Source organism: Athene cunicularia, assembly GCF_003259725.1.
Source record: "Athene cunicularia isolate RWA chromosome 24 unlocalized genomic scaffold, athCun1 chr24_part1, whole genome shotgun sequence".
NCBI lineage: Eukaryota > Metazoa > Chordata > Aves > Strigiformes > Strigidae > Athene > Athene cunicularia.
Genome location: NW_020799132.1, coordinates 6,772,645 through 6,793,615, shown reverse-complemented (window position 1 = coordinate 6,793,615; position 20,971 = coordinate 6,772,645). Strand labels below are relative to the sequence as shown.

At 56.5% G+C, this 20,971-nt stretch overlaps 1 protein-coding gene across 1 annotated transcript in view; it reads left to right on the top strand.

Moving 5' to 3' along the window:
* LOC113488462 (centrosomal protein of 164 kDa-like) overlaps positions 1-20,971 on the top strand; it is a 48,000-nt gene that overhangs the window by 16,654 nt on the left and 10,375 nt on the right. Inside the window, exons 9-19 of the mRNA XM_026863603.1 lie at positions 4,108-4,236; positions 4,602-4,679; positions 6,590-6,694; positions 8,985-9,428; positions 10,899-10,982; positions 12,294-12,377; positions 15,307-15,389; positions 16,979-17,116; positions 18,754-18,817; positions 18,875-18,972; positions 20,115-20,243. Of these exons, the coding sequence (XP_026719404.1) occupies positions 4,108-4,236; positions 4,602-4,679; positions 6,590-6,694; positions 8,985-9,428; positions 10,899-10,982; positions 12,294-12,377; positions 15,307-15,389; positions 16,979-17,116; positions 18,754-18,817; positions 18,875-18,972; positions 20,115-20,243 (1,436 nt within the window). The remainder of the gene's footprint in view (positions 1-4,107; positions 4,237-4,601; positions 4,680-6,589; positions 6,695-8,984; positions 9,429-10,898; positions 10,983-12,293; positions 12,378-15,306; positions 15,390-16,978; positions 17,117-18,753; positions 18,818-18,874; positions 18,973-20,114; positions 20,244-20,971) is intronic.

The following is a 20,971-nucleotide window of genomic DNA, read 5'->3' as shown; positions in this document are numbered from 1 at the left end:
CACCAGACTTGAAGAATGTCAGAACTCTGATAGAGGCCTTTGATGAAAAAGTACTCTTTGTGGATGAAGAGCAGAAAGAAGAGCGGAAGATGAAAGATGAGAAGGATGAGCATGTCCATAAGCCTTCTGATCACTTAGCAGTTGGAGAGAAATCTAGAGGACTGGAGTGGCATGTGGAAAGAAAACCAGGCAGATTGCAAGCCAGAGAAAAAGAAAATTTCTACTGTGGGAACAATGATATTACTCTTTCTGATGTCTGTCCCACCAATGACTGGAGCTTGCAGGAGGAAGTTGATGTTCTAGATGCTCAAGAAGAACTGAGATCCCACAGCGAGGTATCTGAGAGTGGAAGAAAGGCAGAAGTTCAGGACAAGGCTTTGGATCAAGCCATCGCTCTGTATGAGAGCAACAAGATCACCGGCAGAGCTGAGAGCAAGGGTTTAAAGCAGGTAGAGCTGACGGGAGGAAGAGCCGGTACGGAAGCAGACAGTAGCAAAGACGTGCTGGAGAGCCACCCCGCAGTCTCTCGGAAGATCGCAGAGGTAGCACCCGACTGCCAAGGGGTGGCTGCAAAGAGAGGAGTGGAGGCGCATCTTTGCTCTGCATTGGATCCTATATCAAAACTTATTTTTTCATCTGCTGAAGACAGCTGGAAAAATGACAAAGACAGCGATCTGATATCAGAGTATGATAACAGCAGCTCATCCAAATCTCATGACGATAACGCCCTCCAGGTCATGGGACTGAGCCGTTGCTTCTCTCCACACCACAAGCCTGGGAGGCAGAAGGACACACACGCTGCTGCAGAGGAGCCTCCGCTGCCTGCCTCCGTCCTGGGGTCACCCTCGCCGCAGGCACCCAGTCCAGCCTGGTGCTGTGAGAGGGACCGTAGCTCCAAGGAGGTGAAGGGCGGCAGGACAGCACCTGAACACCTTGGTCTTGGGGTGGATTTCGGTGGGAAACGCCCTGCCCAGAAGTCTGACGGTGCTGGAGTGCAAAGAGGAGTGAAGAGAGGCAACGGGAGGGCAGATCAAGCTTGTAGAGCACAGAGAGATAAATTCAAAGCAGATTATTGGATTGAGTGTGGGGGCAGCGACCCCCTTGTCCAGCACAGGAAAGCAGAGATGACCCAGAGCAGAGAGACTGCAGCCAGCTGCAGCGAGATAGATGCTGGGAAAGGAGCAGGTGGGAACAAGGTAGGAGTAAGTCCTTCACAATGGCCCTTCCTTGTAACCAATTCAGCAGAACTGAGAGCATGAAATTTTGCTTCTAAGCCAATTTTCAGGAGAAAAGAGGCGAAAACCTGTTGGCGGTCACATAAATGGGTGTGGCATTACAGTGGTTTTCCTAAAGCTGAGGGGATATAGCTTGAAAAAGGGTGTTTGTGGTCTTCCTCGCGCAGCAAACGCTGCACAGTTCCCACCTTGTTGGAGCTCTGCGAGGACATGAAGTGCCTTCTGAATCCAAACAGGGATGGGCAGTAAATTAAGTGGGATGGCAACTTCCAATAGACAATCATCTTAAATTTTGGCTCTAAGGCTCTTCGTAGCAAGCCCACTACAAAGTCAGCCTCTTGCCTGGGGATCCCGCAATCTAAATTGAGGGGCAATAGCTTATTCAGCTATTTCTGGCTTAAATTTGCTCGCTGAATCTCAAGTCCTGGAGCGATTGGGTTGGTTGAGGTGACAGGGAAATGAGAAGTCACAGCCCGCTCTCCCACGTCGATCTCCAGTACCTTGAGAAATGGGCTCTCTTGCCTCTTAAAGGGAAGAGAAACAGGAAAAAGTCCGAGTGAACTCGGCTTTTCAAAGGAGAGAAGGATTATTCCCAGTGTTACAGACCATGGTTTGGCAGGCGGTGCAGCACTGACTTACCTGAGCGCAGCTTAGACCTTGGACCCCTCTGCTGTGGTCTTAGGACACCGGGGGAGCTTAGGGGTGCGATGGGCCCAGCGATAAACACAATTTCCCCCTTCCTCTGTGAACTGCTGGCCCATTTCACTCTGTTTTGCCCAGACTTTTCCCCTCTGTTACCTATAGCAGGATCCTGCCCTTCACTGGGAATAATGTTGGAGGTTTTCTTGTCTTTGTCCATAAGCGATTGCCTTGGTTTAATAAGAATTTACCAAATCTCCTGGTTTGAGGGAAAAACTGGCACCAAAAGGCCCCTGTGTGTGATGTTAATGAATTGCTGTGCTCTGTCGGTACCCAGCTGCGGCTCCACTGAGGCACCAGCTCAGGTTTCTAATTACCAGCATGTGGCACTGCTCGGTTAGCTGCTAAGAATTAGGACTATAAATATCAGATAAACTGCAGCTTATCCCGAAAGTTCTCATGAGCCCAATGGAAGCGAGTTTGTCTTTGCTGAAGGGCAGCTGACATCCTCTGCTCCCCACACCTCGTCAGTGGCCGTCCGCAGGAGATAACGGGTTAAGGCCAGGTGTGGGATGGATTGTGCTACCACTGCTCCCTGTCCCGCCGCGGGCGAGTGAATTCGCTCTGTTCTCAGTCCCGAATCTCGGACGGACACAGAGCAGAGGGGCTGGGCGTTCCGTTACCCTGCGCCGCGTACTGCGGGGTGAGGCCCGTGGGTGGGAATTCCACACAGGCAGAGAGAACGCTCCCACTTCTGGGGGGAGGCAGCCCGGCAGGCTGTCAGATGGCTCCGCGGGCTCTGGCCGGGGTCTGGGGGGGAGAGGTGTGTTCAGGAGCTTCTTGCCGATGTGTGGTGGCGAAGCCGCTTTGTGCTGCCTGGGGCTTCTCCGCTGGTGTGAGGTGAGGAAGCAGCCTGGATTTGGGTCTAAAGGGAGGTGGTGGTTGCAGCTTGTGGCGAGCAGGATGCTTCTCACCATCGTTTCACGCTGCACGGAGTGGCGGGGCAGACAGGCGAAGTGCTGTAACGTAAACGACCACGTTCAGGCGGGTCTTTGGAAGGCGAAAGATGCGAGTCAGTCCAACCGCTACTCCTGGCATGTCTCGCGCGCTGGTGGTCGCTGCCTGTGGGGTCTCACAGGCAGTCCCACAGCGGTGGTGGGTTAGGGTCAGCGGTGGTGGGTTAGGGTCAGCGGTGGTGGGTTAGGGTCAGCAGCCAGCATTCTCACAGGACAGCGCTTCCTCCCGTTCAGAAAGGAGGAGCGTGAGCAGCCCCTGCTCCCCATCAGCGCGTCCCTCCGCAGCGCCCGGAGCTTGGACGTGCCCAGCCTGGCGGACTCCAGCCTCGGGGCCAAAGGAGGGACACAGGTAAGGCTCCGTCTGCTCTGGGACCGTGCCCTGCAAAAGTCGCAGCCATGGTGGTGCTGAGAAGCTGAGAAGCTGAGACACTATTTGTGATCTCTCGTCAGCTTAGAAAGGCTTTTGTCTGTTAAAAAGCCACTTCCCTACTCGGTCTCTCACTACGTGTCTGTTGTTATTTCTAGGGAGCCCAGTGCTAAATTTGTGGCAAGCTTTCTTCTGCGATGTCAGGCAGATATAAAGAATTGATTCAATTACTGTTGGGGGGGGGAAAAACGTCACTTTAGTAGAACTTTGATTTGTATCCAGATGAGGCATAACGTACAGTACAGATAACATAGTTAATCCGTAATGTTTTCACTCAACTTTGAGACTAAAAAGTTGAAAAGAACAATTTTCTGGATGAATGTAAGGTTTACAGTCACATTGAATGATTATTTATAGACTAATGACCTTTGGGTCAACAAAACAGAAGTCTCAAGTGGTACCAAACTGACCTTTGAAAGGAAAACGAGACAGTGTACGTGCAGAACGTCTTACGCCTCCACACCTTCACCGAAGGTTTTCTTCTTGCTGAGTCAAGTCTTGTCCGTGGAGATTTCAAATCCTTTGCTTTATTCTGGTCTCGGGTGATGGGTGTTTTGAGGCACGGGCAGGTTCTGCAGATGGAGGACAGGAGCCCCTTTGGCGCGGCCTCGTAAAGAACGTGTCGTCTCCCGGCGGGACGTGGCTCTGGCAGAGCAGGGGCGGCAGCGTCACCCCGAGCACCTTCTCAGAATTCAGCAGCTCCCCTGCTGCTGGCCAGCGTCTCGGTGGGTTTGTGTCTCCCCCTCCTCCCCGCCTCTCCTCTCACCTCCCTCTCTTTCTGACTTCACAGCCTGCAGAGACCTGTAAGCCCACCAGCCAGACCAAGAAGTTGCTGAGCTTGGGCTGCGAAGAGCAGAGCTCCTTGGATACGGAGAGCCTGGATAGCGGGAAGAACAAAGAGGATGAAAGCAGGAATGAGGTAGTTTGTGTGCCTTGTTTCTTAACACGTGTCACCAACTGTAGCGCAGGCAGCCTCCAGCAGTGAAAAGCTGCTGCTCCCCTGCTAATAGCTGGTTGACCGTGGTCATTCCATTTGACACCAGGCCTTAATTTGTGCTGCATTTCCTCTGTGTTTGGTCAGCAAAAAGCATCTAATCCTGTTTTCTTGTTGTTGTTCCTATAAATCAACATCTGACATGATGTATTTTCAAAAGGCCGTAGGCTGTTGCCTTGGGGCACGGCGATGGCTCTGCCTTAGTTCAGTGTCTAGGGCCCCCCAGTCCCTCCCGGGGGATTGCAGAGCTCGGGGCTCAGTGTGGGCCTTCTCCTCTTTTAACACTTTAGAGTCTCCATGGGACAGCACTTCTGTTCAAAAACGTATACATGGATGTCAGCGCCCTGGGAGGCAGCTTCAATTCTGAGGTAAGAGAGCGGGTGATGAGACGGGCGGGAGAAACCCCCCCGGGGGGCAGAGGAGCTGCGGCGCTGCCAGCGCCGGGGCTGGGGAGCGAGAGTGCAGGACTGGCACCGGAGGGACGAGTTCATGCGGCTCACGCTGTCTTCTCACACTACTGAGAAGCTCCGTGGCTGGGGCGCAGAGCGCCAGCGACGAGTTGGGTACCCGCGTGGCCTCGTGCAGACGTTTTTCTTCCTGGGGTGCGCGCGCTCTGCCTGCGCTTGCTCAGCAGCGATCAGGCGTCGGATGACGAGGGCACAATGGGAAGCGTGTTGCAAGCAGCTCTGGTGGTTCGGCCCGACTGTTCACACTGACATTAATCCTTTCTCAGCGCTTTGAAAATTCCTTTCCGGAATCTGAAAGGCAAATTAATTTCTTTTAAAGCGTTTTTACAGTATTTCCCTTATCCTTTTCACAGCCTACGGAAATTAAGCTCTAAAGTACTTTGCTGGAGAATCCATTCACAGTGCTGGGCAGAAACTGCAAAGGCTTATGCTAAAGTAGATGTGAAAAAGAAAGGCCTGACTCTCGTCTCCAGACGACAAGCAGGCTGTCGGGGCCCAATTCGTCACCGAAATGTTAATGTGGCCAGGAACAAAGAGCTGTCTTGGCATTGCAGTGCCGCGCCAGGGCTTCAGGAGTCTGTTTGAGATGGCAATTGCCGCCCAACAGCCGGGCTCTGTTAACCCAGATGGGTGATATCTGAGTCTTGCTAAGATTTTAGTGCCCCAGTGGAAAGTATAGTTCTTTTGTAGTTCCATGAGATGGCAGTAGAAAAGCATTCCTATGAGCAAGGCTCAGCCCATTCGCCAGCTTCCTTCCAAAAGGGAGAGGAGGAAAGGGCTCGTAGGGCGAGCCCTCCAGGGGGGAAATCTAGACAATAATGGGGTGACGGGATGAAAAAACCATCTTCCTGTAGCCTGTGGGTCAGGGCTGACCACCTGCGTTCAAAGAAATAAGCACGTGGTTTTCGTGACTTGCTGAGGCAGAAGGGGGGACTGGAGGCTGCATCCAAGATGGCACAAACCTCCAGGAGGGAGAGAGGAGAGATGGAAGGAAATGCTGCACCCTCAGCGGGCTCCTCTGGAGCAAGGACTGAGTTAACTGGGGAAAAGGCACCTGCGAGCAACCCCAGGTCAGATGCTGGAGAACTTGAGGCGTGAGGTGTGTGTAGAAGGCAGAACGCACTCTGGGAGAGGGGCCGCGTGGTTTGCTTGGCCGCCTGGGGGGTTAGCCCTGGCCCGAAGCCAGCCATCCTGCTTTCTGAATTCCATGGTGGAATAGCCACTGCAGACGAGGGAGACTCTGCCCTGAAATACAAAAGGCTGTGGGGAGGGCTGAGAGGAAGGAGAGGTCTGTGGGTGCCTGGGGAGGGGGCGGCAGGGCAGCAGAGGTGACCCCCGACGCAGCGCTTGGGAGGTTCAGACTCTGCCTGCTGCACGGGTCAGGCTCGGGGTAAACGCTGGGCGTCGCGGGGTCCTGCGCGCGGTGGGAAATTACCGTGCGAGGCTGCTTCACCAGATGGAGAGGTGTGAAAGGGAGCTGCCTCCGTAAATAAACATTGCGCAACACAGCTTGGGTGTCCCTGCGGAGATGCACGGGCGGGAGGCAGCGCTGCTGCTTCCCAGGGAACGGCTGCCCGTAGAATTCCGGTGCAGGGAGGGATGGCTAGTGAGAGCGGAGGAGTGGCTGCTGTGTTCGTGGCCTTGATCTCGCCCGTGCTGGGGGAGCGTGACTTCCGCCCCAGGGCGCGGGCAGCGGGCGGCACGCGGGGCGGTGACCCGCGGGGCAGTAAGCAGCTGCGGGCGGGTGGTCCTGCCAGCTTGGGAAGGTGTGTGGGGACTCTGGCTAGCGGGTGTGTCACCCCCTCCCTCAGGAGAACAGCAGAGCAGAGGAGGAAGAGTGTGGTGGCCAGTTAGCTGCTGGACCTGATGCCCAGAGCCCGAGGAGGCCTGCAGAGGAAGCTGGCAGCCCGGGAGAGGTGACAAGTGGCTCTGACATCCCCTCCTGCTTGCACGATGTCACTGAGGCTCCGCGTGCAGCGGGCAGCCTCTGCGCGGTGCTTCTGAGAGTTGCTTGGGCTGTTGCGTTCGCTGGTGAAAGTAGCGCATGCGCCCGGAGGGGTGTAAATTGGAAACTGAGGGCAAATGCTGCCCAGGTGAGGTCTGGCAAACCGCCACCCTCTCGGTGCTTCCGTGCCTGAGAACTGCCTGAAATCAGGGAGCGAGGGGAACGTGTCACCTTTAAAGGCATTCTGTACCCAGGAGGAGGTTTTTTTCCTCTTTTTTTTCCCTTTTAAAGGTGGAAAGCATGTCAAGTTTTTTGTTGTAATCTCTCACGTTCTTAAAGTCCGAAGAGGTGCCGTGGTCGTCCTGCTTCCTGGGATGAGCAGGGTTCGTTTTTGGTGGCGGCTGCTCATCCTGATCGTTGAGCTCTGGATCAGACGCGTCTCCAAAACCCAGCCCTGCTGGCATCAGTGTGCTTTTCTCCAGACCGACACTGGTCGCTGGAAGTCTGGAAGCAGCGATTCCGAAGGCAGAAATGTCACATTAGTCAGTGTCACTCAGCTGCAGGTAGAATGTGTCACAGCTTGGGAAAAGATCAGCTAAAGCCAATTAGAACCCGTCCTACTCCAAAATCTGTAGAAAATCCACAGGCTGTTTTTGCACGAGGAAAACTTGCCTCCTCTTCCCCCTGTGTGTCCGATGGGCACGGTTCCCCCTTCCGGAGAGTTGCACTTGGCATCGCTCAGGTGGAATGTTAACAAAAGTGTTCTCTGTATCTGTTCTTAGAGTAGGATTCTACTGGCTTAAAGAAACAATTCTGGGATATTTTAGTAACCGAGGTGAACTGGCGTGGAGAGAAATCTTTCCGTGTGGTGTGGGTGCTCCTGGAAGGGAAATGCCCGCGGACAGATTTCAGGCAGAAGGGTCCTGCCTGGCCTCACCTGGCGTCAGTTTTCCTGGGTGCTGTTGGCCCTCCTGGAGGGAGGTCCCCAGGAAAGCTCTAAAGCCAAAGGGGAGCACAACTTTCCAGGCACCCTAATCTCTGCATCAGAGGAAGCAGGAGGTCTCCTCCACTGGAGTGATGCTAAAGAAATGCTGCTTGCACGTGTTTTTGTGGATGCTGGCACAAAGGTGTTAGCGAGGCCTTTGCGGAGCCTCTCCTAGTGGTGCAGTGGCACTGGTGAAGCCCTGCGGACCAGGCACCGGCTGGAAATGGGCCGTAAGCTTTCATTTCTCCCTCAGCGGACTGGAGGTGAGGCTCTGAGCTGCAGGTTTTTTGGAAAGTACCCAGTGATTAGATTTCTCTGTCCTCCTCTCCGGTCTGATGGATGGCTCTCTCAGCCCTGAGAAGGTCTCTCAGACAAATGACGCGCGAGGAGACGTTCTTTCAGTTTGCCGCAGCTCCGGGTTTAAAGCTGACAGCATTCCAGTTGCACTTTGATAAAAATACATCGTTAAAATATGCGGTCTGTGTATGGTACATGCTGTACACAGGATGCAGCTAATGTTTGACAAGACACCACAGCATTAATAAAACAGTGAGAAAGTAGGACGTGCTAGCAGCTTTGTTTGCATACTGATGAGGGAACCTTTTCCTGCTTCCTCCTGGCTATCGCACGCTTCATTGTGAGTTTTGTGGGCCTCCCCACTGCTGGGAGAGGCAGCGAAGCTTTGGGTGACTCAGGTTTCATTCGGGGTTGGTTTTCCCCAAGGCCGGGGGGTGCTGCCGTTTCTCGGTCTCGGGGCTTAGCTGGTCACGGTCTCGTTCTGAGCTCAGAGCGGGGGCTTAAGTCGGTGCCTGCCCTCGTTTGTCCTGCTGGAAGGTGGGATGATTACATCTGCCTACTGGTCTCGGCTTATAATTTCAGGCAGAAGTTAAATGTCCAGTCATAGCCCCTTGCAGGTTTGTGTCTCTGGCTGAACAGGGCCAAGGGGCTCTGCTGCAGTGTGTAGGCTGTTCCCGGGACGGATGGGCCCTGTAGCAGCCACTGCTAACCCTTAGCCACTGAGACCCTGCAGATAAAAAAGTGACAGACTGAAAGAATAAAAACTCTGAGCCCAAGAAATGAGTACATTTATCTTCATGAAGTTCCTAGACTCTGCAAGGGACTGTATGAAACAAAATCAAACGGGTCTTGAAGTCACCCAAAGCTTTGCCCTTTTGCTGCTTGCTGTAGGAGAACCTGTGCTATTTCTGAGCCTGCACCCCACCCTGAGAGGGGGTAAAGATGTTGTAGTTATAATTGTGTTTGACTTGCTGCCTAGAACGAGTCTTCAAAATCAAGACACACTGAAGAAGGGCAAGAGTCTTCCCTGGCTTCTGACGCGGCGTGCCCTCCGACGCCAGCTCACGTCCTTCCTGGAGATGCTGACGGTAGCCTGTCTGTCCAGAGCAAAGAGGAATCCTCTGGGAAACTCTCTGGCAAGGGGCTACCGGGCAAGCAGGATGCCGAGGCGGAAGATGACAACTCTTCAGCTGATGAGCTGCTGCCGTCTCTGGGCAAAAGGAGCGCAGCAGGGACAGATGTGCCCCGCGGACCTGGGCAACCTGCAGTCGCGTCTCCAGCTGCCGAAGCCGCCGAGGAGGATCAGCTGGCCAGCCTGGCTGCCGCCATCGACACCGTGTCTGTTGGCGAAAAGAGAGCGAACGAAACGAGGGAAGAAGCAGCAGCTGGTCTGAAAACAGACAGCAGGCTGGATGCTGGCAAAGTAAGAGACCTGCCTGCGTGGGTTGGGTTCGGGGTGGAAGCTGCTGGGGCTGCTCCCGTTGCTTTGTAAGGGCCTGGCTCAGGGAAGCTCTCAGCACTGGCTCCTTGCTGTTACGTCAGCGCAGGAGCTCTCCTAGCCAGCGGGATGTTCCTGGGGGGGCACGAGTGCTCTCCATGCCCCGATCGGCCTCCTCGGTGCGGAGCTAGGAAATCGTTCTTTGATGCGCACACAAAGTTCTGTCCAAAGCGACTGACAGGCAAAAACCCTGAACTGTGAGGCATGTTTCAAGTCTTGGAGGAGAAATAAGTCTCAGCTTTCAGTGCCGCCATCTGTACTAGGCAAGCAGGTTTTATAATGAAGTTCGCACCAAGCCCAGCTGTCCGCACTGCTTTGTTTCTCTCCTTCTGTTGTTTCTCTCAGCTTATGCAGAGATGGGGCAAAAGTGTAAAGCGAGCTGCCAGCTGTGACGTTTGCAGCTCCGTGGAAGGATGCGACGGGGGGGTTGCGAGGTTAGAGCGGGGAAGGACGGCGCCTCGGGGCTGGCTCCAGAGCTGCAGCTCGAGCCCACCGAGCGTGGTACCCTCCCGCCCGCCCACCGCTCTTCTGGCACTGGCTGGGAGGAGAACTGGCAGGGAACTGCAGGCAGGGCGCTCCATCGAGCGGCCTCTGGCAGGAGGAGAACCGTTGCCACGAGGTGCAGATGGGTTCGTGGCCTGGCCCCTGCAGCTGGGGTGCCAGACAGACACACACTATCCGCTCTCGGGCTGTGTCTTCCAGAAACGTTAGAACATGAGATCTGATAAGCTGTCTCTTTCCAATCTGGCCGCCTTCCTGCTGATTTTGATGATTTTTCTAGTTCCACTGATGCACAGTGTCTGTAAGAAATGATAAGCTATAGAGCTGAGCCTGGAAAACATGCTCTGTCCTGAAGAGCTGAACGTTGAAAGCTTGGCTGTTACGAACACTGAGGCCCGTGCTTGCCTTTGGCACGCCGGGGCAGCGCTGCTGACGACCCCGGGCGACGCGGGGTTCACGCGGAACGGCTCCGTGCGGGCGCTGGGCGCAGGAGTCCTCGCTGCGCCTCGGCCTGGCGGGCTGGGCTTTAAAGTCCTTTGGAACCACGGTGTGTCCCGTGTTTCTGCCCGTTTGTGTGGTGGGTTGGGGAGTTCTCAGAGCTGCAGGGATCCTCGCAGGAGGAACAGACAGCAAGTGCCTTTTGTCAGGGGTGTTTGAAGAGCACTTCTTTGCCCTCCCAGCACCATCTCCTGCCCCTGCTCTCCTGTGGTGTTGTGTGCTTGTCTTGTGTCGCACCCTCAGTGTTTTTCCCTCAATGTTTAGTCACCTCTTCCTCCCTGTGTCATAGAGAGGCCAGATTTGTCTTCCCGGTATCGTTTGGCATTGTGTTGGGGATGCCTGGGGGAAGCTGCGCAAGTAAGGCGTGTACAGACTGTAATGTGTATCTCCCCTCAGGTTTCAGAGGCTTCTGAGCTCAGCTACTGTGAGGAGGACTTGCAGGTCTGTAACAGCTTGGACAGCGAGCTCATTCAGCTTACGGTGAGTCACTAGAAGCTCCCTGTCCCTTGGGTGCATTCCTCGGGGAGCCTGCAGCAAGGTGACGCCCTGCCCACCCCTCGCAGCCCGGCTCCTCAACTCCTGAGCAGCAACCTCACAGCCGTGGCACGGGGCAGCGGCATCACCCTGCGCTTAGCAGGTTCTGTCTGTGGGGGAGGTAATATCCCCGGAAAAGTAGGTCACTTGGAGCTGGGACTGTGCTCAGATAATGGCAAAAAGGGAATTAATAAGCAATGTAAATATCCTGCTTGAAGGGACACAGCAGTTTTTTCTATGGGGAATCTGCACGGCCAGGAGACCTGGCTGCTGATGGTCCCCGAGGGAGACTGTGCAGGAGGGTAGCCCTGAGGTGGGGGGAGATGCCCACCAGCATCTCTTCATCTCCACGGGAAACTGCCATTGCCATCTGGCAGCGGGAGCAGAGGCAGCATGGCCAGCAAATGGCTGAGAATATCATTATTTGTTGGTGGTAGCACGAGCCTGCGTGTTGGCAAGCGGCTGCCGCCTCAAACAATTCCTTTTGTAGGGCTCGCTTGTGGGCGCGTGTGCGCACGCACGCGCACGCTCGCGGTGTGCAGCCGAGTGCAAGGACCCCCCGAGACTCTGCCAGGAGGGAGAGCTATCCCAGAGAGGGAAGAGCTTGTGGGCAACTTGCAGGAGCCGGCTTTTAGGGAAAATCTGGGGAAATCTGCAGTATTATAAATGGGAGCAGGCGGGGCTGGGGGAGGCCGTGGATGTGCCACGTGTCACCCCTGCCTGCTGCGTCAGTGACACGGCAGCGGGCGCTGATGGTGCGACAGAGCTCACCGCCCTGCGACCCCCCAGTGTCCCCCGGCGTCCCCCCTGCACCGCCGCACAGGGAGGGTTTCCCTGGGCGCTGCCAGCAAAGGGAGCCCCCACGCTGCGCTCTCCCCGTGAGCAAACCCGCAGGGAATCCTGATTTCCCCAGCGCCCCGTCGGCCCAGCAGGCAGCTCCGCATGAACCACCTCTCCTGCCTGCGCCCCCCCGCCCTGGCAGCGGCGAAACCCAAGGGGCTCTGGCCGAGGCGCCGGCAGAGCCGTCTGTCTGTCCGCAGGACGCCGGGACGCGGGGCTGGGTCTCGGTGTAGCTGTCTCCTGCGCCCCGTGAAGCTCTCTGATAGTGCCAGTAGCTAAAAAGCGCTGCACAGGACTGGCCAGTGGGGCAGTGAGGGTGGCTTCCAAGCTGCGCTGGGGTTTTGCTCTGCCCTCAGGATCTCTGGTGGAACCTGTGCGTGCTCTTCGGCCGCTGATCCTTCTCTGCTTTCTTCTCAGGACTTGGGCTTCTTGAGTCGCCTTCCCGGGCAGGTGCTGGATGCGGAGGTTCTGTCTCCGGCTGCGGGCAGCCCCGTGGACAAGGTGAGCGCTGTCTGCGTGAGCAGGCCCACGCTGTCAGCGGGCAGCGCGGGGCGCTCTGTGTGCGGGTAACTGGGTGATGCCGTTGGCATGAGGGCTTGGCGGAGGCAAGCGGGAGCCAGTGCGAAGGGTCAGGGGTTAGAGCAGCACTAATTGCTGCTTCTGCAGAGGGGAGATGCAGGGAGCTACGGAAGGAACGTAAACTTTGAGCAGAGGTGGCTCGAGGGGCGCATGCCTGCAGGCTCACGTGTGCGCCTTCCTGCCCCAGCGCGAGTGCAGATAAATGGCTTTCCTGGGGAACGGGGGAAGCAGAGTCTATTTTACTTTCTTCTTTTGTGAGTATATCTGTCCTTTTCTTTCTCTTAAGCAGATGGAAAGGATTTGTGTAACAGAACACGATAGCATAAATGGGAAGAAAAGGAGGTTAACTCCCTCTGACAGATTTTGGTATAGGGAAGCTTATTTTTAAGCATTTGGTTGTCTTGCCTGCTTTCATGTAGGGGGAAAAATAGGCTCCTTTCAGCGAGTCTGTGGCACAGGCAGCAGCGTATGTGCGCGTGCGTCTGAGCTTCCTAAACCACGCGAGCCTGGGGTGTGAGCACGGTCGGGCAGCTTTGTCCGAGGCAGATTGCTGTGCACCTCGAGGCCTCCCCCCGGCACTCTGGCCTTGCTCCGCTGGGCCCCCCCGGCGCCCCTGTCCCTCCAGCTGGGCTCGCTCAGCCTCGCCCTGATCGTAAGCGAGTTGATCAGCGGCACCGGAGGGGACCCGGAGTGGCAAAGCCGCCACCTGTCCCGCAGAGAGGAGCAATCCCCTCTGTAAGGTTGTGTCTGGAGAACACACCTGTCCTCTTGCGCCTGATAGTGAGCGCAATCAGATGGGAAGGGAAAACAAAACACGTGCCTGCTGTGTTCCGCCGCTCCCTCTCGCCGCGGCGCAGTCACCGTGCATACAAATGTCTCGCTGGAGCAGCCACGTTTGGAGTTTGTTACGGCCCCGTCTCGAGGCGAGAGGGGGGTTTGAAATGGTGCTCCCTGCGGAACCGCAGCTGCTCTTTTGTGTCTGTAGGCAGAGGCTAGGCTGCAGTGGCTCTGGCTGCGGGAATGTGCTTACTTCCACCCGAGGAGCTTGCCTCGCTTTGCGCACATTGGTAAAATATTCGGCTTTTTAAGGAAGACCCCCTCCATCAGCCGCTGAGCGGCGCAGCCCCGGGGGTTTTGGTTCGCGTGTGTGGGCAGGGCCCGGGCAGCTGGCAGAGGTGGCGTGGGCTGCTCCTACGGCCCTGGCCCCCGCGGGCAGTGCTCCTTTCGCCCTTCACTTAACCCGGTCGAAGTGCCGGCACCCCGCGTCGCGGCGGTGCCGAGGAGCTGGAAGCAGGCGCGTGGTCTGAGCCGGGGCGTGCTGCGGTCTGGAGGGGTGCCCCTCCTGGGGACCCCCGGGAACTACTGTGCCAAGGGAGGAGGCAGCCTCAGCCCTCGTGGGCCACGGGCTGGCGTTTGTGCAGGGCAGAGACCCGAGCTGCCGCCGCCGGGCACTGCCGGGCATCCCGCGGCCACAAGCGCTCCGGCTGCCTCACAGGAAGGGCTGGAAATCAGCCCTTGGTCCCCGCAGGCGGGTGCTGTCTTCCCCTCCTCAGATGTGTCCAGAGACTCCCGCAGCCCGGGATTTCTGGGCCTGCCCTCCTGGGAGCCCACGCTGGGCAGCAGAGCTGCGGCAGCGGCCCCGGGCCTGGGCTCAGCGGCGTTACCCTGCGCCTGGTCCCCCCTTCCCGGAAGATCGCGGCCCCGTTTCCCTTCTTTTAGTCACAGGCAGCTGTGACGAGCCCGCCTGGAGCCAGGAAACATTTGCTGAGCTCCTCGGTTCTCGGGGATTGAAGTCATTATTTACACCGGGGCGGGAGGGAGGCTGGGAGGGGAGCTGCCCGGGAGAGCTCTGGCCAGGCTGATGCGATGGGAGGTGACAGCACTTGCAGGGAATCCTTCTGCTCTTTGCTCCACTGAACATTTGCATAAATTACTGCGGTTGGAATCCTGTGTTGTTTTGGCCCCGCTCCACCGTACCCTCTCGCGTGGCCGGGCCCGGGCTCACCTGCCCTTCCCGGGCTCCCCAGGAGCTGATGCAGGGGCTGCTCTTGTGGGGAGCTCTGCAGGGAGGGGGAGCCCCGGCTGCGCGCTGAGGGGGAGCTGCGCCGCGTGTGCTCGGGTGTGCCCGCGGCGGGGACAGAGGTGCCCGTGGCTGGCTGCGGGAGAAGCAGCAGCGGGCTCTTTCATACCCAAATATTTGCTATTTATATTTCAAGCATTTACTATGTCATGACTAAGCCAAGGGCAGTTGCTCGGTGTGGTACGGAGGGGCTGGCAGCGCTCTGCAGTCAGCAGCGGGAACTCCCTGGGCCGGTGAGACTGTTGCCGCCCGTGGCCCAGGGTGCGAGGCAGGACTGAGGCCTCTTGTGATTTTGCCCGCAGCCGATGTATCGGTTTGATTTACGGCCACAGCCTGTTATCGTACTTTCCTGTGTGAGCGATGTGCCTCTTTTAGGAGATTTTTGTCCTACGCTTTTCAGGGAGTTACTTGGAGATGCAAGGGGACCTGTGTGCAGAGCGCTTAGTGCTGGCAGGGAGTTCACCTTCCATTCTGAAAAAGCAACCCCAGAGCATCACCCGACAGAATGCCCCGAGCAGAGCCCCCAGGGCTCCCGGCTGTGCTGTTGAGGCGTTCCTGGGGGGCCTTGAGGCCCTCGGTCCCTGCCGGGGAGGAGGCTGGTGTGGCCGGGCGGGCGCTCTGCACTGGCCTGCGGGTGCTGCCCGGTCCTCGGGCTCTGCTGGTGCGCTGGCCCAGAGCGGTGCTGCCCTCCAGCAGAGCCGCCGTACAGTCCCGAGAGGCTTTGACGGTGAAGGAGCCACTAAACTCCACACTGTTTGCTTTTACCTGCAGGCCCAGGAGCCGGGAGAAGAAAAAGACCAAAGCAAAGCTGGTGTGGAGGAAGAGCACAGCCAAAGAACAAAAGCTGCGGAGAGGTATGGTACAAACAGAGCGATGAAGGAGGCGAGGGCAGCTCTAGCTCCTGATGACTCTCCTGTCTTGTCCGCCCCTGCTCTGCTCTGGTCGCTGTAACCTGTGCAGGTGTCCCCTGCAGAAGCCCCCGAGATGCTGCAGCTTCCCACAGGGTCTTTCCCGCTAAACCTCTCGCTTCTCCTGCCACCTCCTTAGCACTGTCTCCGCAGATTTCAGCCTCGTTTCAGCTTCTGGCCGGGTAGGCAGCAAAACTCCTGTCCTTCATTTCCTTGCAAGTGCCCCAGCTGTGGAGCTGCTTCTGTTTCCCTTACAGCTCTCTGACTTTTCTCTGAGGCTGTGGAAGTTGTGCCCTCGCCAAGATGGCCCGAACCTGTTCATATTGTGTGTTGCGCCCTGTGGCATTTAACCACGGGAGGTTTAGCCACTGGCCGTTGCCCAACGACAGAGCTTTCTGGCTCTGAGCCAGCCCCAGTCTCAGTGACCGCTGGTCCCACTGGGCTGCCAGCTCCTTGCCGGGCAGAGCCTGGAGCTGGAGGCTCCCGGGACCAGCCTGGTGCCCGCTGCTGGGGGCAGAGGGTCCAGCCACGGGCCGAACAGTTCCTTCCGCAGAGGGCCCAGAGCAGGTCGCTGGCTGAGCGGGGGCAAGCCTTAGGCTGTTTGATACCCTGCTGGGTGGACACGGCGCTCTGGAGCGCCCCAGCTGTTACCCCAGAGCAACGCTGGCTTCCAGACCCTTAGTTTCTGTGAGGACTCGGTTCTCTAGGGGAGTTATTTTCAGCCTGCGTGTGGCGATTTGTTTAAAGCAGTTGAAACGTTGTGCTGAGCGGTGAGCTCCCTGCTCTCCAGAGCCCCTCCCCTGTGAGAGCTGCCTCCTGTGGCATTTATAGATGAATCGTGTCAAAACTCTTAGCCTCCGCACAGAGTTACATGTACTCTGGGGCACTGGGAACTAAGAAGCTGTTGCGTGTGCCAGGAAAACTTGTGAGCAGGAGAAGCTGCAGTCCATCTTAATGACTGGCTGCGTGCCCTTGGGATTTGAGGAGCTGCTCCTGTGAAGGTCCCCGAAAACGCGTTCTGCCCGCAGGAATTGTCTCCTTATCGCTTGGTACCTGCTTCCCAGCTGTGCATCCTCTCTTCCTCTCTGCCTGTGGCTCGTGCTTGCCTCATCTCTCTACTCTGCACTTCCAACACTAAGTAGGACTGTAGATGTGAACATGCCTGCCAGTATTTCCCTCTGTCATTTGGACAGCGGTGTGAGTGTTGCTAACAGGGCTGCTGGATCTGGGGGAAGGTCTCTAAGGACCTGGAAGGAGAGCGGGATGTTCCAGGGAAGGGATTCAGCCCTTCGAGTCTGGTGCCCCTTGAATCCTCGGCTGCCTGTTGGTCTGGCAGGGCCCGAGGGGGTGGGAGGGCTCTGGAGCTTTGCTGCGCCCTCGGCAGCCCGGTGCTGGGCAGACGGGTGCCGCTGGCAAGTGTGGCTCTGTGTCCCCCGGAGCAGCCGCACGGCCCAGCCCGTCTTCTCTCTGTCTTGCCATCTCAGACTCCGATGCGTGCTAATCTGGTCTTTTTTACCTCTTTTTGTGCTGCAAAGCGAGAGGGATCAAAGTGCTTGTGGAACACCAGAAGAGAAGCGTTCCGCTTTAGAATTGCTCAGTCTGGAGGAGGCCGTGGCCCAGGAGCCGGAGGAGGGATTGATGGATCTGGAGGAGCTTGCTGCCCCGCAGAAAGGGTAAGGGCTTCCTCTCAGTCCCCGGTGCTGTAAGCGTAACAGCTTCCGTCCTTTTGTTCCCCTTGGTGGCGTGTGGAGTTGGTATGTGAAGTCGGCGCCCCGGGAGATGCGGTTTGGTGGGCACGGCGCAGCTCGAACATCTCCGTGTGCAGACGCGAGCAGCTGTTCCGCGGGCGCGTGCCAAGCCAGGCGTCTGTGCCGGGGAGGGTGAGAACAGCAGCTCTGCCCCTGGGGTCCGTGGCACAGGACTCCGTGGGATGCAGAAAGAGCCGTTCGCTTTGTACTTGGAAAAGCCTCCTTCTCGCCGCTGTGGCGGACGAGGCTGCCGGCGCTTGCCCTCCCTCGGGGAACGCTTTCGCGCGGATCCTGAGCTCCCTCGCTGCGCGGGGCTGCGACCGGGGGCAACGGCGCAAACCCCACAAACCGCCCCACTTCTGCAGGCGCTGCGGGCGTCGGCTGCTTTGGGATAATAGGGTCAGAGCGCAGGATGGTAGAGCTCAGGTTCCCTGCCAAAGCCGGTGGGCTGTTGCTGTGCTAAATTGATGGTCTTTGCAGTTACGTACCCGCAGTTCCACTGCGATAGAAGATCTCAGTAGAGGTGATTGTGCTGACTTTGCTCTCGGTGTCAAATGACAGATCAGCAGATGCAATTGGAGAAAATAGGCAGCGCGTCTCTCAGGACAAAGTGGTGGAGAAGCAATCTTTGATGTGGAGACCAGCACAGATCTCCCTTTTTTAGGAGCTGTGTTGTGTAAATGTGCGTGTGTCGGCTGGGTCTCTTTTTAAGTAAGAACTGGGGCAAAAGGAGGGACGTGATAAAAGGGTGGAAGTGGCTGAATTGCCTTGCAGGGCAGGCTGATAAACGCCGCCTTCCGCAGGCATCACCGCAGTTGGCCCAGAGCATGTAGCGTCACGGGGCAGTGCTAGCGAAGCAGGATTTTTCCAGAACCCAGCTATTCTTGCCTCTGCCTCTCACTCTTTTTGCTAATGGCTGCATAAGTGAACCTTTTTTCTTTTGACTCGAGGCTAAATTACTGGGGCTGTTACTTCCCTGATTCCTGGCAGAACAGCAGTCTCTCCGCCTAACGCTAGCCGGCTCAGAGCACGATGAGCCCTTGCTGCTCCAGCTTCGACTAGTGAAGAATAAAAATTTTTTTCCTAGACTAATCTTCATTTTCCCCTCCTTCCCCTTCAGCTTCTCTCAGACCTTATAATTTTCCTGCTCTCTGTCGGAAAAAACTTAATTAGAAACAGATTGGGTTTGAGTTTTTGGAGTGCTTAGGGCTTTCTGTTACCTAGAGCTGGCAAACTCCCAGCACGCTTTAGATGGCAATTGCAGACAAATACCTGGTCCATGAGCAGCGCGCTGCCGACCCCTGGGCTGAGAACAGGTACCGTTGCATCTGCTACTGTGCCCAGCGGCTCTAGTCAGGGTTTCGTAGCTGCTAGATCCTTCACCAGGGGAGAGCGTGTTGCCCTTGCGGGCTGCTCTAGCGAGCCAAGTCAAGGGGTGTTTGGGGCCCGAGTGCTGTGTTCAATAATTGATGCAATTTATTGTTTGGGGGGATGTTGCTGTTCCCTTCATGTTACTCAGTTTCTGTGACCCTTTGACCAAAGATGCTCTCCCTTTCCGGTAGGCAACCTGAGATGAAAATCGAGCGTGAGGACTCCTTCAGCGAGTCTAGTCTAGAACACTTGAATGCAATAGCCAGGGAGATGGAGATGGATCTCAAGCAGCAGAAAATGCGTCTCTTGAAAGCAAAGAACGAGAAAATTCAGAAATTCCAGGAAGAGATGAAGCAGCAGGAGGAGGAGAAAGCCAAAATGCTACATCAGCAGAAAGAACAATCCCTCAGGTACTTTCCTTTTTCCCTCCATCTCCCTCGTGTTTCTCCTCCGAGCCTTTCCTAGCTGCGATCTTGTTGCCGGTGGCCACGGGCTCGTGCGGTTACAGCCCACCCACCACCTTGGGAGCGGTGCTGTTGTGTGGAGCTGTGGGCTTTTGGGGAGGAGGACAGGGGGCTCCCTGCCTGCGTGTGTCGGGAGGAGCAGCGGTGTGCTGGCAGAGCTGCGAGGAGGGACGCCGCGTGCTGGGGAGAGCGCTCTGCGGTACCGACGAGAGCAGCTGCCCACCTCCCCGGGATGAGCAGGATGCGCTGCACCCGCAGCTTTCAGAGCTCCGAACCTGCCTCTGATGGTTAACCGGAGAAAAGCTTCCAGTTCAGCACTGGGAGCTTTGCCGCCTGGCAGACGGTCAAATCCGGGGCTCAGTGGTAGTAACAGGACTGGAAATTGGAGCAGGAGAGGAGATGAGGTTACCCCGGAGGAAGTAGCTGGAACTCGGGTACTGCACGACAGAGGGACTTCCAGCCAAGACTTTGAGGACTAGGGCATGGATGTCTGTGTGAAACCCAGCCAGTGTGTGAAGGTGGAATAGCGGTCTGGGATTTTTCTCTCCAGACTTGTATTTTATTTCATGTGGCCTTGATACTTACGTTCTGAGCATGCTGAGCCAGCCAGAAACGGTATCTTGACATGAAATGCTCTGGGAATGCTGTCTTGGGTGCAAAGGCAGACACAGAAATCACACCTCAGGGAAAAATGCCTATGTGGCAATAAAGCAGTAGTGAAAAGGGTGTCACAGGGAAATGTGGCGCTTACAGACGCGCTGATGTGTCCAGGTACCTTGGCTGGGAGCCTGCTTTCATTTAACAGGAGTTGATTTCATTTACCTGGGGAGAAAAAAAAAAAAAGCCCAGGTGCCATCCATGAGGATGTAGTGCACTGTACAGGTGTGTGCAGAGTGTGATGCTCAGGGGCTGCCTCTCCCGCCGCGGCAGCCGGGCTCAGAGGTGAGGAGGAGAATGAATGGTCCGGCGCCCCGAGTGCAGCCAGTGGAGCAGCCTGTAGGCCTTGGAGGTGATTTGAAGATATTAAAGCCTCCTGAACCTGTTTTGATTTGTTTTTTGTTTTGTTTTTCTGGCTGCTCATCTCTCAGGACTCTAAGTGATTTGGCAAAGGCTGCTGAGGAGGAAGAGTCACGTGTCCGTAAGGAAGAAACTGAGAGGCTCTCACAGCTCCGAGCCAAAATCACCTCGGAGACCGAGGCTGAGATGGAGAAGATCAGGTGAAAAGCCGTGTGCCGCCCCTGGGGACGTAAGCTGTGGTGGGCTGGGAGGGCAGCGCGGGTGCCCTGCCGTGGCGCCGCAGCGCTGGCTGCTTTGCTCTTTATTTCCAAGGCCTAGGTTGAGCTCTTGCGAGTCTGGGTCTTTTTTTCTCAGTTTCTTCTGGCCTGCACGTCCTAGCCCTTAGCAGCGTCTGCTCTCGGCTCTGGTTCCTGAAGGGAGTCCGGTGGTAAAGTGCCGAGCTCTGACTTGCCTCCGGCTGTTCTTGTTGCAAACGCAGGGCAGAGCATAAGGTGACACTGCGGAAGCTCCGAGGGGAGTTGGAATCCCAGCAGGCGGTGGAGAAGGAGAGCCTGGAGAGGCAGCAGCGGCTGCTTCTGGAGAAAATGAAGCTGGAAATGAAGGAAGCTCAGCAGAAAGAGATGACTGAGCTGGAACAAGAGAAGGAACAATTCCTGAGTGAGCTCAAGGAGAGATTGGACAGAGAGAAGAAGAAGGTGAGCTCTTTATTGCCAGGTTGGGCCAGACCCACGCTGGTCGCGCTGACCTGGCTCACCTTGCGGTGCCCAAGTATCCGGATGAAGTAACACCTGCGTGTGCTTTGATGCCGCCTCCCTGAAATCCCAGAGGAAAGGTGCTAGGCGTGCCCTTAGAGGCGTGGCTGAGGTGGGGAGGAGTACCCCCTCAGTTCTTCTTACAACCATGATTAAATAGCAATTAAATAAATGGC